This window comes from Sturnus vulgaris, chromosome 12 (genome assembly GCF_052056855.1).
Source record: "Sturnus vulgaris isolate bStuVul1 chromosome 12, bStuVul1.hap1, whole genome shotgun sequence".
In the NCBI taxonomy this organism is placed as follows: Eukaryota; Metazoa; Chordata; class Aves; order Passeriformes; family Sturnidae; genus Sturnus; species Sturnus vulgaris.
In genome coordinates this window covers 14,241,109-14,257,484 of record NC_142254.1, presented here as the reverse complement: position 1 = coordinate 14,257,484, position 16,376 = coordinate 14,241,109, and the positions used below count along the sequence as shown (strand labels likewise).

Sequence of the window (16,376 nt, the reverse complement as noted above, 5' to 3'; positions counted from 1 at the left end):
TGTTTGGGCAAAAACAGGATTAAACAAAAAATAACTCTGTTTCTCTAGATTCAAAAAGTTTCACTTTCCTAGATAAACTCATCCACAAAGCCCTTTCCCTCCAACTAGACAGGCTCTCCTTACCATTTCAGGAGAAGGAGACCACAAAAACTCACTTCAGAGGAAGCCATGGTTTAGAATTTGTGTCTGACAAATGCATTTCAGTTTTTTAAACATATATTCTATTTTTTAAAAGCATTATTTATATTAAGTGACTACTATATTAAATAGAACATTTAAACAAATTAGTTCCTCAACCTTTGCCGCCACTGTTACACTCGAGTGATGTATCTAAATATAAACGTTATTCTGGTCAGTTGAGACGGGAACAACTCCAAGTATGAATTTCCACAACTCTACATGCTTAGATGAAAACTCTGTAAAATTGGGTGAATCATGCCAAAAATTTATCCAAGTAGTGTACCATGAGACAAAGTTACAGCACATATATTCTCTTAATCTAAAGAAACATTGTATCAGCAACCACAAAAGTAAAGCAATACCAGGAAAATAGAACTTAAAAAAAAGAAGACAAGGGATTAAGATTTTAGGAATTTAGCCTTGAAATTCTAGATCTGCTTTATAACCAAACACAATCCAGCCATTTCCACAGACCAGGTCACAGTCTCTCACCCCTCCCACCACAGTGTGGCTAAGACCCCTGGCTGACAGATAAGGAACAATCTATCCCTGCTTTAGAGGGCTGTGCTCCAAGTGAATGGCGGATCAACCGTATCTTCACCCAAATCAAGTCATGCTTCAGTCACACCTTGCTGCAAAAAACATCTGTTGAACCTAACAGTGATCAAAAGGACAGCATGATCCCAAATGAGCCCCTGGAGTACTGAACTTACAAAATCATGAGAAAGTTACAATAGTTATAAGAGGCCTATTCCATCTTACATTTAAAGAAGCCAGTACTTCTGAAATCACTCTCCTCCCACCTCAAGATAAGCAATTAATGCACTTTTAAAAACATCAAATGTTACAGAAACTCACTGCTTAAGCCCTCTGGCCTTCTAATCTGATTCAAATCGCTGCTGGATTGCACTGCTGCAGGAAAAAAACTCAACATTAAGTGGCCCAGCTGTCTGCTGGGAACTGAACTAAACCAGTTTCTAAAACTAGCTCAGTAGCATTCACTTCCTCCTAAGCACTCCTCTGCAGATAATGCTTTTCAGTCCACCCTGCAAATCAGAGCTATTTTTAGAAAGGTCAGTTAAAACAGAATTCTTGCCCAGATCACAGATATTTGGGTCTCAACATGCAGTTACTTTGCCTGCCTTCTGAAAACCCAGGACCAAGTCAGTCAGCTTGGCTTCATGACCAAGCCACGAGTTCCTGAACGAAAAGAGGAAAAAATAACTTCCATCAAGGGAGGAGAGAGCATTCAGAGGTAAATTACAACATACTCAGGCTTTCAGTGCAACAGCTCTGAACACTGAATGTATATATTTTCCTCCCCTTCCCTATCAGTGTTCTACTGAATGCCCAAAAGTGGAAAGATTTAACCTGGAGAAGTTAGGAAAGGTTTTCATATCACCCTTCAGGAGCAGCAGTTAATCCTGCTATTCAACTACAAAGTTAATGCTGGTCTCAGCTCTGAGCTGTATTCCATGACTTGGCAGATGAACCAGCAGAAGTATCAGACACACCCTGCAATTCCCAACACCACAGAAAACAGCAAACAGTAACATACAAGAGCACTACAGAGTACAAATACAAACGAGAAGAGAAACTCCAGTTCTCTTTTCAAAAATTTATTCTGTAGCACTGTATCACTTTACTTACGTGCTGTATTTCCTGCTGGCTGGCTCGGTAGTTTTTCTTGGTTAAATTGTCCACCAGGTAGCTGATTTGAGACAAGGCCAGCGAGAGCGAGTCAAGATTCATTGCTGGTTGGGGCGGAAGCAGGCGGCCGAGCCCGGCGCAAAATCACCATTATTCCCCTTTAGTCACCTCAGAGACAGGTCAATTTTTTTTCCCCCAATGAGCCTGTATCTGTTTCTGTGTTACTTGCTTCAGCTCTTCTTTCTCAGTTGTCTTCGTCTGTTCTGAAACATGGCACCTGGAAAACAGTATTAAATTAGATTTAAGTTCTGTAACAATATTGCATAACTCTTTCCAAGAAAAACAAAGTAGTATTAAGTTTTCACAACACAAGCTCAGTTATTTTTACACTACCTGACCACTTTTATTTCTGCATTTTGCAGTCTGAAAGAGCCAGCAAACAGCTCAGTCAGAAGGAATGATTTTCAGCACCATGAGAAAGAAGAAAATGAGATGAATAATGAATTAGATACCACAAAACAACAATCAGAGGTCAGAATCATTCAAAACATCAATCATAAATCAATATAAAAAACACACTTTTACCATCTCTGCTATAGTTTGCTCAGTACATCCAGGCACTACTGCCTCAACCCTGTACACCAAAACAAGCAATTGTGAATGAGCAACACACAAAGAACTGCAATAAACTAACCTTAACATTTGGCTTATACTGAAACAGCTTTCCAGTGAGCTACAACAGCAGAGCTTGCCAGCTTAATAAATTTCTATGACAACACAAAACTTGGCACTTGACATCTCATCTGTTAAATTACAGATTGCCAGTGTGACAAAATTGCATCCCAAAGCAAGTCCTGCATATCCAACAGTGTGGGGAGCCTCGAACGAAGCCTCAAGCTGCTCTGAGAAGCACCACTGTGCATTTTCAGAGGTAGAATCAAGCTGGAGAGTCACTGCTTGGAAGCCCTACCTGCTCAAAACACAAAGGTCTCTGGGCTTCGTGCCAAGAGTCTGAAGATCCCTTTTTCAGAACAAAAACTACAGCTTTGCTGTCTTGGCTCCATGGTGAAAACCACCAGCACAGGATTCCTGCCTCACCGTGGAAATGGACGGCTCGGGTGATGTGCTGGCCTGGCACGTGGAACTGGGGCCAAACCCGTCCAGGGAGGATTCCTGCAGCAGCACAGCTCGGCACACCAGGCCTCCTTCTGCCAGCACCCAACAGCAGCAGCACACAGGAAGCTGAACAGGCTGTGCTGGGTACAAATAGAATTCTTCTTCCCATCTCCCTTCATTCAAAGGTTTTCACTTGCTTACACTTGGAACCGTATCTTATTTAACATCTTCACAACATCAGGAGCAACAAATGCTATCAGAGGCAAAGAAGACCATTCTGCTCTTTGAAAAAGTTTATTATATTACACAAATATATGGGTAAATTATTTATTAGAAAAGTCAAATCAACTGACTTCCAGACTTTCCTTAGAAAACCACAAAAAATCCTGACTACTCAATGAAGGTATGCACAATCCTTCTTATGCAATAACACTTACGTCTCATGAAGAACAAATTTTCAAGCAGTAATACTGAAAGCATTCTTCAATGACAAAGCAGTTGGTCTCTGAAAGAATTTCAGGGCATGTCTAAAACTATAATGAGAAGAATTACACAAAACTTCCATTTCTTTTTAGCACATCTTACAAGCTAGAATTCATTGCCTTTATATATAAAAAGGTTTAAAAGGCCACTGACTGTGGAACATCTAGAAGGGAGGACTGGCACAAAAATTTAAAAAGATTTCTCAGTAGTACAGTACCTGATTTTTTTTTTAAATAACCTTTAAATTCCTCTTTCGGAATAACCTAGAAAATGTCACTGAGTTTGGCAAGTACACGCCTTCCAAGTCAATCTTATTGGCAGCGTTTAAAATACATGACCAATATAAAGCTTCTGAAAAGCATTTGTTAAAAATCAAGCACAGTATACTTGCAGTTACTAAAACCAGCAGTCAGCAAAGGGAATTCAGTCCCACAAGAGCACTAGATTACAGCAATCACCCTGGAGAACTCACAGGCTGTTTCAACTGCCTAGAGGACATGACACAAAACTTCAACTTGACCAATTTTTAAAGCAATAAAAGAATTTCAGAGTTTGCCTTTCAGGCCCCTAGGAAGAAAAACCACATTTATCTGGGCACTTTTTCCTCATACCAATACAAACAGCACAGCAATCGCACCTACTCCACCTAAAACCCAGGGGGTTTAGTACTGAAATTCTCAAACTGGGCTCAAGCCTCCCTGCTGCCATACAGCACCCTGCAGAGCAGGAACACTGACCATCCCACCCTCCCATTAGCATCTCTGTTGTCTCCCAAAAAAGCAGGGAACGCTTTGATTTGCAGGGAAGCAAAACAAGCTTTGCCACCTTCCAACTGCAAAATCTGGCAGTGCTACTGGACAATCTAAGCTGGAGGCAAAATGGGATTTTTTTTTCTTTCAAGGAAGCCTCTCAAGGAAGAGCCTGAGCAAACATGGAGACTCAAGGAAGGAACAATAGCTGAGGAAACAGCTTTCTACTTATGTTCTAAACATATGGTTTGCACCATGTGTATCCCAACACACAGCAAACCCTGACAGCTCCCACGGACACAACATTAACAGAACTTTAGAGGTTCAAATGATGCAACCTAACTCAGGAGAGTACAGCGTCACCAAGGGAGCCTTGCCTGCAAAGCAGAACTGCACAGGTGGCTCTTTGGTCATTCAGAGCAAGGCTAAAATTCAATTACTACAGCACTGATTAAGAAAGCTATGAATGCTATGTGAAGCAGACTTTATTTTTAGATCCATATTTCCTTAGTGGGAATGAATGTCCCTACACTGGCCTCAACAATTCAGGAAGCTTTCAGTCCATGGGACGAACCTGCCAGGTTCAGACAAGTCAGGCCTCAGCTACAGGGAGTTTATCAAAAAAATTTAGATTACCTGGCAAAATTAGCTTTTTTCAGTCACAGATCCTATGATAAGCAATGGATTGAGATACTCAGCACAGGACTCAGGAGCTCTTACAATGTTACAATATATAAAATATTACTATTTTATATTGCGCAACACAACCCATTTTAAAGAGAAAAAATATTTACCAAATTCTACAGCATTACACACCCTGAACACTTCCTAAAGAAAACAAGAGCCCATCAGCAAAAAACATTTGGCATCTATTTCAGTAGGTCTTTTTTCAAGAGCAGAGTTCTGTTGGATTAAAATGTAAATGCAATAAAATTTCAGGCAAGAATCCAAAAATCACAAAGTAGAGAGGGCCAATATGAAACCACCCATCAGGTGTGACCAAAGACACACCCTACTAACCCGAAATCACTGGAGAGTAACTAAGTCCTGATGCTGAAGTTGACAAACCTGAAGTCTTCCACAAATTCAGAAACACCCGTACAAATAAAGTAATTTCAAAATTACTTTAAGCTCACTTTGGAACTTTTTTCAGTATTTTGCAGAAGTAACTATTCCCACTGGATTTCAAGAGTTGTATGATTTCAAGGCACACGTGCTGCATGTGGAGGATAAAACAGATCAAGTGACACAAATACCAATGTGTTTGCTGATTAGGTTCTAAACTCCTGTCACAAAATATCACATAAAACATGCTAAAGGGACCACTGCTAAACCTGCTCTCCAGAACCGTCCCTTACCCTCTTTTTAAACCCACGAACAAACACAAAACATGGAAGAGCAGCACATCTCTCTGAAGGCTGACACTGGGAGCAATTCAAGGGAGAAAGGCAGTTTTGAATCATACTGTACTTTATATTTCAGGATGTCTACCACTTTGAAATCTACTGAGAAAAAAACCCCGAAGTGGAAGTCACATTAGCAGTAAAATAAGCCCCCGATTCATTTGACCAGTTCAAATTCAAGTGTTTACAAACAGAAAAGACACCTGAACATTCCATACACTGGAAAACTGCTGACAGAGATGATTAGACACCGTAACTTTAGTTTACAGAGTGTGGCTGAAACCAAGCACCTATATTGTTCCTATACACTCAGGCCAGTGAAGCTGCAGTTTGGAATCTACCTCAAATACATGAGATATGCATGGAACACGACATGGCTGCTTCAGGCATTTTCCCATCTCAACCTGGACTGTTAAAAAAAACCCGAGAAACTTTCACTTCCCAGTTCTCCTTCACACAATCACTGCAGAATAAAGTTTCTGCTGGAGGGAAGAATAGGAGAGACTTGTTATCAAATGCTTCATGGTTTTTTACCATCCAAAATGTGTTTTAAAAGAGCTAAATGCTATTTCAAAAGTAAAAGGAAAACTGCATTATACATACATCAGGGACGTTTATGGAACAAAAAAAGAAATCTGGCTAAAATAATTATGATCTCAACCATGATTCTGAGTGATAACAATTCTCAACATGATTTAGTTATGTCCCATCACGGGGACACAAAACATTACTGTCCTCTATAGCTAAGTTATGTTTCCACAGTTTCTCTTCCACTTACTCGGCTGAGCACCAAGAGTGGCCATTTCAGCATAAATCAAAAACCTAGGAACATTATATAGGATACACAGGATAAGGTATTTCTCCGAAGAAGAGACACAAGTAGGCAGCAAACTGGCTTTGTGTTTGGTTTGGAGACATTAGGCCAACAGCATCAACAGTTAAGAGTGAACTTAAAAGCAAAAGGGCTGAAAGAATCAAAACAACAAACGTGGAAAGGGCAGATCAGTCTACTACCAACTAAGTTTGTTTCCTGTTTATAAGAGTCACCCCATCTGGACTCACCCTGCCCATAATTTCAGTCAATGCCAAAGAAGTTACCTTAGAAACAGCAATCAGTTGGGTACACTAAGAATGACTTGGCAGCGTCACACCTGTTTGGTTACCTGCTTAAAAAAAAGTTCCTGAGAGCAGTTGCCACGCTTCCTTGCAACAAGTGGGATTCAGAAACAATCTGAGTACATCATGAACCAACAAACTAGCGTTGTATTTTCAGTATTATCCCACTTCTGTCGTAAATACTGTCCCAAGCGTGTGTGGTTTGTTGAAATTAATCATGTGCCTTCCTGTGTAAGGAGTAAATGGTACTAATGCAATATAGAAAACTATTGTAAAGAAGCTCTTGTACCGATACAGCATTTGTCGAAACACTCAACTGTTGCTATTTCTAGTTTAGAATTATACAAGTCCATTTTACAGGGCAGAGTTTTCTTCACTGGAGGACAGCACTGAGAAGGACTTCTCTCCTGTAGTCTGCAAGAAGGTTATGTCACCGGATTATTTACTACAGCTCACTTTTTCCGTATTTTCTGCGGGCAAGTCACAACACCACCGATCTCCTACGGAGGCCGCCGAGCCCGGCCGGGGCAGGCCTGGCCCTCAAAGCTTCACCTGTCACCACCGGCGTTACACAAGCGAAGGGGGAGAAATGAGCACAGCTCCAGAGCTGGCGGTTTCCCCGCCACCTCGCGACGCTGCCGCCGCTACCTGCCCCGCCACCGAACCGGGAACACCCGCGGCTCCCGCCCCGGACTCTGCGGAGTTCCCTCTGTCGCTCAGGGGCGGCCGCAGGACCGAGGAGTGCGGGAGGAGAGGGCCGCGGGTCCCACCGCTGCCTCTCGCACACCCGGGCGGGTGCCTTCGCCGGCCCCGTTAGCCCCCAGCGTAAGCCGGCCTGGTCCCGCTGCCTCTGGCCCTGTCCCTACTACGACTCCCCCCGCCCCGAAGCCCGCAGTGCCCCCACAGCCACCCAGAGCTCCCCCCGGAGCCGGGCGGGCGCCGCTCCCACCTCGGCGGTGTCGTGAGGGCCGGGCCGGGGCCGCTCGCGCGCTTCTCTCGCGCCGCCGCCGTTCCGATACAAAATGGCGGATGGGGTCGCGCGCTCGCGCCGCGGCCTTTCCCCTCCCCCGTCCTCTCGCGGGGGAGGGACGCGGGGGGAGCGGAGGGGCGGAATGCGCGCGGAGCTGCCGCGCCCTCGCGGAAGGGCCTTCGCCCAATCAGAGAGCGGGGCCGCGTGAGATCTGGCCAATCAGCGCCCTGCGACCTCGGGGGAGGGAATCCTATCGCTCTCCGCGCGGAGCCTGGGCCGCGCACCATTGGCCGGGAGGGGCCGAAATCCTTCCTACTCTCTCAGCCAATCACAGCTCCGTAGCCATCTCGGCCTGCGCGTGCGCGCCGACGGCCAACCCGCGCTGCCGAGGCCGGCCAATGAGCGAGGGGCGTCGCGCGGGGCGGGGCGGGAAGGGGAAGGGGAAGTGGCGGGCGGTGCCAAAGGGCGCGCGGAGTCATGGCGGAGGTGCGGGCACCCCGCTTCGAGTGGTGCGGCCCGCCCTGTTTCTCCTCGCCTCGCTGTTTCCTCTCCCCCGATGGTGGTACAATCCTAGGAACTGTTTCCTCCACCCTGCGCAGCGCAGTGGTACTGACCCCTGAATTGGGGTCCCCTCCTCCGCCCTGCCTTGGTACGGCCCAGGCGCTGCTCCCCCACAACATGGTGGCTGTGAGTCCCTCAGAGCGCACGGCCCGGGCTCCGCACGCTCCGGCGGTGCGTTTTCCTTTCTAAGGAAATCCTCTCTCCATTTGCACCCTTCCGGATGGCCGGCCTCTGTCCCGACGAGGAAACTCACTTCAGTTCCTTCCCGCCCGTCTCAGCCGCACCACACCCGCCTGCCGGCCCTGGGGGGTGCCACTGGGGTGCCACACCAGGACTGGGGCCCACAGAGCCTCCCCTGGCATCCCCCAGCCCTGGGCGCGAAGATACCCCGGAGGATGAGAGCCTGAGGAAGGCGGTGGGACTTCCCAACTCCAAATCGTCCATCCCAAAGCTCGGAGAGCTGGGATGGCATTTCAGGATATGGCTTCATCCCTGTATCCCACCCGGGAGCATCTCCCACAGAAACCACCTCGTGCTGGCCTGACACACACATCACAATGTCACTTTTATTGAGTTGAGTTCCTTCCAGTTTCAGCATGTGCAAAATACATGTTAAAAGGCCAGTGTTTGTAAACAGGGGAACAGTAAGGCAAACAGGAACGGCCACAGCACCTCCAGACCTGCCTGTCCTCAGCCGCAGGGACACTGCGGGGGCACCAAGGGACCCAGGTGTTTCCCAGGTGACATGAGACACTGTGTCGTCCTCCACTTCGGCCAAGGAACCTCCTCATGCCTAGCTCACCTTCAGGAAAGCCAGGGCCACAACAGCTACCAGGTACCAAACCTTTTCATCTTAGTGCAGGGTGGGCACTGGAAGGCATTTTGGCATTGGCATCTGCTGAGCTTCTCTGCTGGGCTCCACTGGAGGTGGCTCTGCGCTCTCCACACCCAGGACAACTGGTCATCTTTATGCCAAAGGGTTCCCAAGCCCCAGCTCCTGCTCCCCTGGCAAAGGGGCTCGGGACACAGCCAGTGCCATACAAGTGAGGTTTGGTGGAGCCTGGTTTTGTCAAAAGATGAGGGCACAGATGCTGGAAATCCCTTTAGAGAGGCAGGAGGGATCTGTGCCTTCACAGCATCCCTCAAACATTCCTGCTGTGCTTGGGGCTTTTCTTCCTCCTTCTCCATCTGGGTCTCCTTGTCCCAAGCAGAAATGGGGAGGTTCCCATTTACACGCAGTGTTAGTAAGGAAAGACCAAACATTTCCACGTGGGGAAGCACCCACGTGTTGTCACCCCTCCTGCAGCCACTGGTTGCAGCAGGAGAGAGCCATTTTGAGGAGTACAGGAGCACAAGTCATGGTTCTCCTTCCCACCACAGCAGCCTGTGCTGCTTACAGAAGATGCAGGAGGTGCAGGGCCAAGTTTTGCACAAATCTTGGCTGAACCCTCATCACAGATGCATCAATAGCTACACCTAAGTTCCTCCCTCCCCAAGGGTTTTAGAAGCCAAACAAGATAAAAAGAAATTCAAAGACAGAACAAGAGAACTTTGCTGTTGAGGTTTAACGCCCCTAACCAATCTAAATTTGCAGCTGGGGGAACTGCTCAACCCAGAAAAAGTAGGAATGAAATTATCATTCAGACAGGCAACAGAGGGACAGCCCAGAGCAACACCAGCCATAGAGAGTGTAAATGACCAAGAGAACAATATAAAACAAACGAATACTGACTGCTTTATCCCAAAAGCATCCCTTAAAACCTGGCCCAGTCCCATTTCCTGAACACCTGGAAGAACGGGATTGTAAATCTGGAGAAGAGCTTTGCTCTGTTGTAGTGTCTTCAGTAGGTCGATGCAGTCACAGCAGCTTCTCTACTGAGTGAGCGACCCCTGGCAAGGAAAACATTGCACTGGCATGTCCCTACCCCAGGGTCATTCTGATCCTCAAAAGAAAAAACCCAAACAGGCTGAAGGCAACCCTTTGTAACACAAAGTGCAGCCCAGGCAGAGGGAGGTGTGAGAATAGGGGCAGGAGACCAGCAGGAGTTCAAACCAAACATTGATACAGAATAGGACTATGGGGGTGTCTCCCCCATAGATAAACATGATTACTATTTCCCTTTATGCAGAACACTGCTTCTCTCTCCAAAGTTAGGAGTTTTAGCTGTGGAGATGAGCTCCACCAGCACAAGGTTACACAGATGAGAGCAGCATGGCTTTGCAAACCCCAGCCATGACCCCTTAGTGATGTCTAAGGGAGTGATGTCTACCCCGAGGGGCGGAAAGAGCTTGCCCTGGATGACAGGTCCCCTTGTAGTGTTGCTCTGGCTTGACCAGGGAGCCAGGGCTGAGAGAAGCCTGACTGCCTGGTGCCTTAAGACAATGAGATACAAACCACCACAGGGCTTGTTCAGCCAAGCCCCAAGTCACAACGGTTCTCTTGGATCTTCCTAAAACACCAACATGTTTTCTTCCCACTTCCCTTTGGTCCCAGGGGAAATCTCCATCCCCTCATCATCAGCAGCAGTGCAGTCCAGCCTGGAGGAGTCAGGCTGTCAGATCCACAAAGATAGCATTGGCAGTGGTCTGTCCAAAGATGAAGGCTCCAAGGGTGACCATGAACACCCCATAGCTGACCTGGGCCCACCAGCTGTGGATGCAGGAGGACAGCGCATATTTAGAGGGGTCCTTCACTCCAATACCCACAGGGGAATGGGGGAGAGGGAAGGCACATTTCAGTTACCTGATTGCTCTGGTTTCTTGGATCTCGGAGAGCTTGGCTTGAATCAGGCAGAGCCCTGAAAGGCAGGGGAGACAAATTAGAATCTGGTGAGGACTATCCACTGGGGACTGAACAGACACTTCATAAAACAGGGAGCTGTACTCCCTGTTACAGAGCATCAAATCCAGCCAAAATAGTCAGGCTGCAGACTGGTCTCACACCACATTTCTGTTCTCCTCTAAAAATCTCCTGGTTCCTGTGTTTCAATCCTGCCCCTCCCTCTTTGAGACACAAGGCCGTGAGACTTTTGTCAGCCCCTGAACGTACCAGGATGCCCTACCTGGGAAGACAAAGATGAAGCAGGCAGCCAAGCCCCCAATGACAGAGATGACTTTGCCAATATCAGGGATGAAAAGAGCCAGGAGGAGTGTCAGGAGGAACCAGCTGATGGTCTGAAGCAGGCGTCTCCTCCGCTCCCGAACCACATCCTCCTCCACTGTTATCCCACTATAGCGGAGCCAGAGACCCTCCAAGACAGCCCTGTGGGCACAGACCCAGGATAGAGGGGTTTCCTCGTGCTGCTCCTCCTTCCCACACCACCCCACCTCTCCCAGCACTCACCGGCCACAGAAATGCAGGATGGGGTAGGATGTCAGCACACAGAGGATGATGAAAGCCCGGGCGAGGGCAACAGGGATGTCATTGGAGGGGTAGGACATCAAGACATCCTGCTCCACGCCAGCTCCAAAGGTTAGGAAGCCACAGATGCCTGCCAGGAAGGGAGCAGTCAGCAGGGGACAGGGACAAATCTCCTGAACAGCATTTTGAAGTACCAGACTTGGATGGATATGGCACAGGGCACATTGCAGAGGTGTTCAGTGGACTCTTCTCCCTCTGACCCTTGCTGACCAGAGGGTCCCTGCCCTCCTGAAGCTCACAGCCACTCCAAGGATTGTGCCACACTCACACAGTGTCTCCTCACTTACCAGTGCCTGTGTAGACGAAGAGAGCAATCACCATGGCTGCTGTCACCACTGCCCCCCAGGTCTTCACCTCTGGCTGCTTCATGCTGTTAAAGACGGGCACGCTGCTCACATGGCACTGCCAGGACACAGAGACAGTGGGGATACACGATGGGCTGAACCACGTGGCATCCTACTCATGATAATCTGCATTTGTTGTGATATTGTGATCCCCCAGGTTTGTCACTGGAGAAGAAAAGAGGCGGGGATAGGCTGCCCTGTATGTCCTAGCTGGGGTAAAATGGATCCATCTCCATCCAGAGATGGTGCGATGTTAAAAAGGCTTCAGCCTCCTTGCAAAACAGTGCAGTGAGCACACAGGCAGGGTTTTAGTCTGCCACCCAAGCAACCACAGGATGGAAAGAGAGTGTCAAGCTCGTGGACTTACCTGGAACCCAAAGCAGATGGTGGGCATGGCATTGAAGACAGCTGTCCAGGTGGAGGGGCTGGCAGGAGAGAAACACCCATCAGTCAGACCAGAATCCCCTGTGACCCCCATCCAGTGACCCAGGGGAGTGCTCAGGGTCTTTGCCGTTACTGCATCCCCCCACCCAGGATGATGCCATTACATGGAATGAAGTTTTCCTGGGACCTGGTGCTCCCTGAAGAACAGGGCCTTTCACTGAGACAGAAACAGCCAAACCCAAGCATACAAAAGTAAAAGTATCAGTAAAAAATAAGGATCTAGTTGGGCAGTGCAAAAAAAACGGTCTAACCTTTGCTCTGCCATAAAATTCCTGCACTGGATCCAAAAATATATACTGTCAGGAAGGGAATAAGCCACAGTGGTTGTGTTGGCCAAGGAAATAACCAAAATCATCCAAATATAGAGACAGCCCTTGTTGCTGGGTGAGCACAAGCACAGCACAGGGAATCCAAGGCCTGGATATGTCAGAGAAAAAGTCAATCAGTGCTCATCAAACCTGTGCTGGAGCCATGGGGACCTTTAAGAGGTCCTTTTCCTCCTCTTCACCATCTGCTCCTCTGAAACACGCAGAGGTGCAGCCACTTGGGAGCTTCTGGCAGCAACATTCAGAGCCCAGGACCAGGGATGAGACTGATGAAAGATTCATCCCCAGCCTCTGCAGCACTTGCTGCCACAGCCCTGCCTGTCTCTGCAGTGCTGTGATGACACTAACAGCATCGTGTCTTTTGCTCTCACCTGGTGGGGATCTCCACAGGCACCAGCTCCTTGTCAGGCCAGATGTACTTGATGATAATGACTGCTGTGACATACCATGTGCCAATCACACTGAGGGAGCTGTGAGAAGGGATAGGAGGCTGTGAGTGCTCTGCCTCCCCATTTCATGGAGGGTCTCCTCCCAGCCTCTCCATCCCCATCTTCTGCCCTGCACAGCCCAGGCTACTCCCCTCCTGCCTATCAGACCCATTTTTGCTCTCCCTTCCCATGGGAATATGCCAGGAAATGTCACCTGCTGTCCCCCAAGCAGATGCCAGCACAATGCTGTTGCATTTGCAAGTTATCCCACGCTTCTCTGAGTGGCAAACCTGCCAGACTTGGGTTTTGGGCTGGAGAAAGAGGTTGAAGCAGTGACACTCCTTGGTGCCCCTGGTCCAGCTCCAGCAGCCAGGTCACACAAAGATTCTTGGTGGAGCAGGGCTGGTTGCAGACCACCTGGCCTAGGGACACTTACTGGCTCTCCTTTCTGCTGGATTGCCAACTCCAAATATAGGAGACAATGCAGTTGAAAGCAGCATTCCCTGCTTCCTCCAGTATGCAGGAGGGAGGGACACAGGCCCTGAAGTACTGTGGCTTTACCGTGCTCAGCCACTCCTCTGCTTCCCAGATGGGGAAACTGATGCATGGGAAGGCAGAGGGTGAGCAGGCAGATATGGCACTAGAACCACAGCATTTCCAGCCCCTGTCCTCTGCAACCGTGCTTAGGTGGGTGCTGGCTGGCCCACCCCAACTCCCAACCTCAGAGGGTTCTTCCCACCCACCTGGCATATTTTTGGAAGCCAATCTCTTTGGGGATGGAGAGGGGCAAGATGAGGAGGAAGGCGGTGATGCTGATGGTGAATTTGCGGTCCATGTACCAGCGGCTGTTCCCAACTTCCTCAGGCTCCTTCACCAGAGCAGCAATGACTGTGGGGACAATCAAGATGCTCACGTTGGCCCTTCCAGCTGAAGGGACAACAACTGGTTATTATTTGCTCCATGGGACGCACTTACTCTTGTCCTCCTGGTCTCCAATGATGATGAGGAAGGCGATGCAGGTGCCAAAGGTGTAGACAGCGATGGCCACCTCGCACAGCACACCAGGCACCTTCCCACACACAGCCCACACAACCTCCTGGTAGGTGCGCTCGTTGCTGGCCTGCGAGCAGTACGCCAGGATGACCAAGCCTCCGATGATGAAGATCAGCATGCACTGGGATGGGAGAGAGACAGGGAGGGAACATTGAGCCAACAATATGGCAAGGTCTCCTGAGCCATCCCAGCCAGCCATCTCTGGTGCACTGTCCCCAAAAGAACTTTTTCCTGGGAGTTTGGTCCTCCCCAAGCCCTTTCTGGGGCACCACATGTCCCTCCCATGCACCCTCCCATGGTGGCAGAGGAGACTGTCCCTTTTCCACTCTCTCACCATCTGCAGGGCGATGCCTGCAGCCACGCCGCCAGCCATGCTGAAGGCAGCAGGGAAGTTGAGCAGCCCAGCCCCGAGGGCAGCGTTGACCACAATGAAGACAGCTCCCAGAGCTGATGTGCTCCCCAGACCGTTTCCTTGGCTCTCTGAATTTTTGGGCACCGTCTCCACACTAGGGCTCTGCAGGAGCCTGGCCCGTTCGCCAGCATCATCGCTCCACTCCCAATCCTTGTAGTCACTGTTGATGCTCCCAGTGCCCTGAGCCATTGTCCCTCCGCAGGTGGAACACGCCACGTCCCACTAGTGGTCCTGTATCAGGCTCAGCTGGGCACCTCGAGGAGGGTCCTCAGCCAGCACTGGCTCCATCAGGCAGGAAAAGCAGCAAACAAACAGTCTGGAATGCTGCAACACTGGAGTCAGGCACTTCCCTGCTCCTGCAAGGGGATGAAGAATGACACTTTAAAGTGTTAGTTAAATTATATTAACAAGGGACAACTTGGGCATCAGGTGGGGGCACAGGGGAACTGAGTTCCCTGGGTCTTATCTTGGGAGGTCACAGCACTCACACATCAGCAGAGATATAGCAGAAGAACTCACCTCTTGTCCCTCAAATCCAGGGAGAGGACTCCACTGCTGTTGGACGGGGGACTGAGCCCTGGCTGTGGGGCTGAGGAGCTGCAGCCTCACAGCAGGACTCGCCTTTCTGTGGGCAAGAGACCCATTGTCACGGCTCACTTCCTGATTTCCAGCCCTAATTTCTGCAAGCTCTGCAAGAGCGACTGTGCACGTGCTCCTGAGTAAAGGGCAAGGCTGGGCTCAACAGGAATGACCTGTGTGCAGCAGAAATACTGTGTCAACAGGAAAAGCAGGACTGGCCCCTTCCAGTGCACCCCCAGGGTGACAACCAGCAGGAGACTGTGTCTCAGAAGCTTTTGGATTTGAAGATCTGATGTTTCTAGCATCACAGCCCTTAGAGATTGGAAAGTCCAAATCCTGTCCCAGTGCCTCCAAGCTGGAGATCGACCCTCACAGCCTGGCAGGATTTTGCAGGAATCTACACGACCATGAGAAATCGCTTTTCAAGGAAATATGGTTTTTATTCCTAGAGGACTTTTCCTGCCCAGCTCACTCCTTCCTTCTGGGCTATTTAAACTCTGTGCTTGTGCTATGAATCCTCTGTAAAGATTTCTGGGGAAGGGGAGGAAGGGCCGCCCTGTGCCCCGTGGATAGGAGCGTGGAGGGACATGCCGGTGGGTCCGCGTGGGCTGAAGTTCCCACCCGGCCGAGGATGCTGCAGGGGGTCGATGCTTCTCCCATGGCCTGGGGGAGGATGCTGAAGGGTGTCCTTTCCCTCCAGGCAAAGCCGCCATGCTTTGGCAACCAGAAACCCCGAGAGCAGGCGGTTTACCGAGGGTGACTCGACAGACCCGCGGTCCCGCTCGGGCCCCGGCGGCGCCCCCCGCCCGGAGGAGCAAGGCCTGGAGCCGGTGACGGTCAGCCCGCGTTCGCAGGGGATGCGAACAGAGTCCTGCCCTAGCCGGCCACTGGGCTCCCCGCGTGTGTCCCCCCGGTCCGTCCGTGTCCCGACCCCACTCACCAGGCGGGGAGCGCGCTCTGCTCCGCTCCCTTCGGCCCCGGCCCCAGCCCCGGCTGAGCTCGGCGGCAGCGGCGGCGCGGCGGAGGCTCCGCCCTGCCCGCTGCACGCCGGGGGTTGTAGTCCAGCCCCGGAGGCGGGGGAACATCAGCGGAGAGGCAACATTCCCCCTTCGGGTAGCCTTTCCCAGAGGCTGAGCACGCG

At 49.8% G+C, this 16,376-nt stretch overlaps 2 protein-coding genes across 5 annotated transcripts in view; both read right to left on the bottom strand.

The window, feature by feature from the left end:
- Positions 1–7,782, bottom strand: part of CNOT1 (CCR4-NOT transcription complex subunit 1) — a 55,143-nt gene extending 47,361 nt beyond the window's left edge. For both annotated transcript variants that reach the window (XM_014880704.2, XM_014880708.2), the window contains exons 1-2: positions 7,647–7,782; positions 1,831–2,107 (exon numbers count right to left, since the gene is read on the bottom strand). In XM_014880704.2, the coding sequence (XP_014736190.1) occupies positions 1,831–1,932 (102 nt within the window). In that variant the 5' untranslated portion in view covers positions 1,933–2,107; positions 7,647–7,782. The remainder of the gene's footprint in view (positions 1–1,830; positions 2,108–7,646) is intronic.
- A 998-nt stretch (positions 7,783–8,780) lies between these two features.
- Positions 8,781–16,278, bottom strand: SLC38A7 (solute carrier family 38 member 7). 3 transcript variants are annotated; one of them, XM_088171950.1, is made up of 12 exons: positions 16,176–16,278; positions 15,176–15,408; positions 14,579–15,012; positions 14,167–14,365; positions 13,935–14,079; positions 13,135–13,233; positions 12,361–12,418; positions 11,937–12,051; positions 11,572–11,719; positions 11,291–11,490; positions 10,972–11,026; positions 8,781–10,878 (listed from the first exon to the last, which is right to left on the bottom strand). In XM_088171950.1, the coding sequence occupies exons 3-12, from the start codon at positions 14,843–14,845 to the stop codon at positions 10,776–10,778; spliced, it is 1,389 nt and encodes a 462-aa protein (XP_088028076.1). In that variant the 5' UTR covers positions 14,846–15,012; positions 15,176–15,408; positions 16,176–16,278; the 3' UTR covers positions 8,781–10,775. The 3 variants fall into 3 exon arrangements, with proteins under 3 accessions (XP_088028076.1, XP_088028077.1, XP_014736231.2); XM_088171951.1 differs by having other exon boundaries at positions 15,176–15,281; positions 16,176–16,266; XM_014880745.2 differs by lacking the exon at positions 15,176–15,408 and having other exon boundaries at positions 16,176–16,266.
- Between the last annotated feature and the right edge of the window lie 98 nt (positions 16,279–16,376).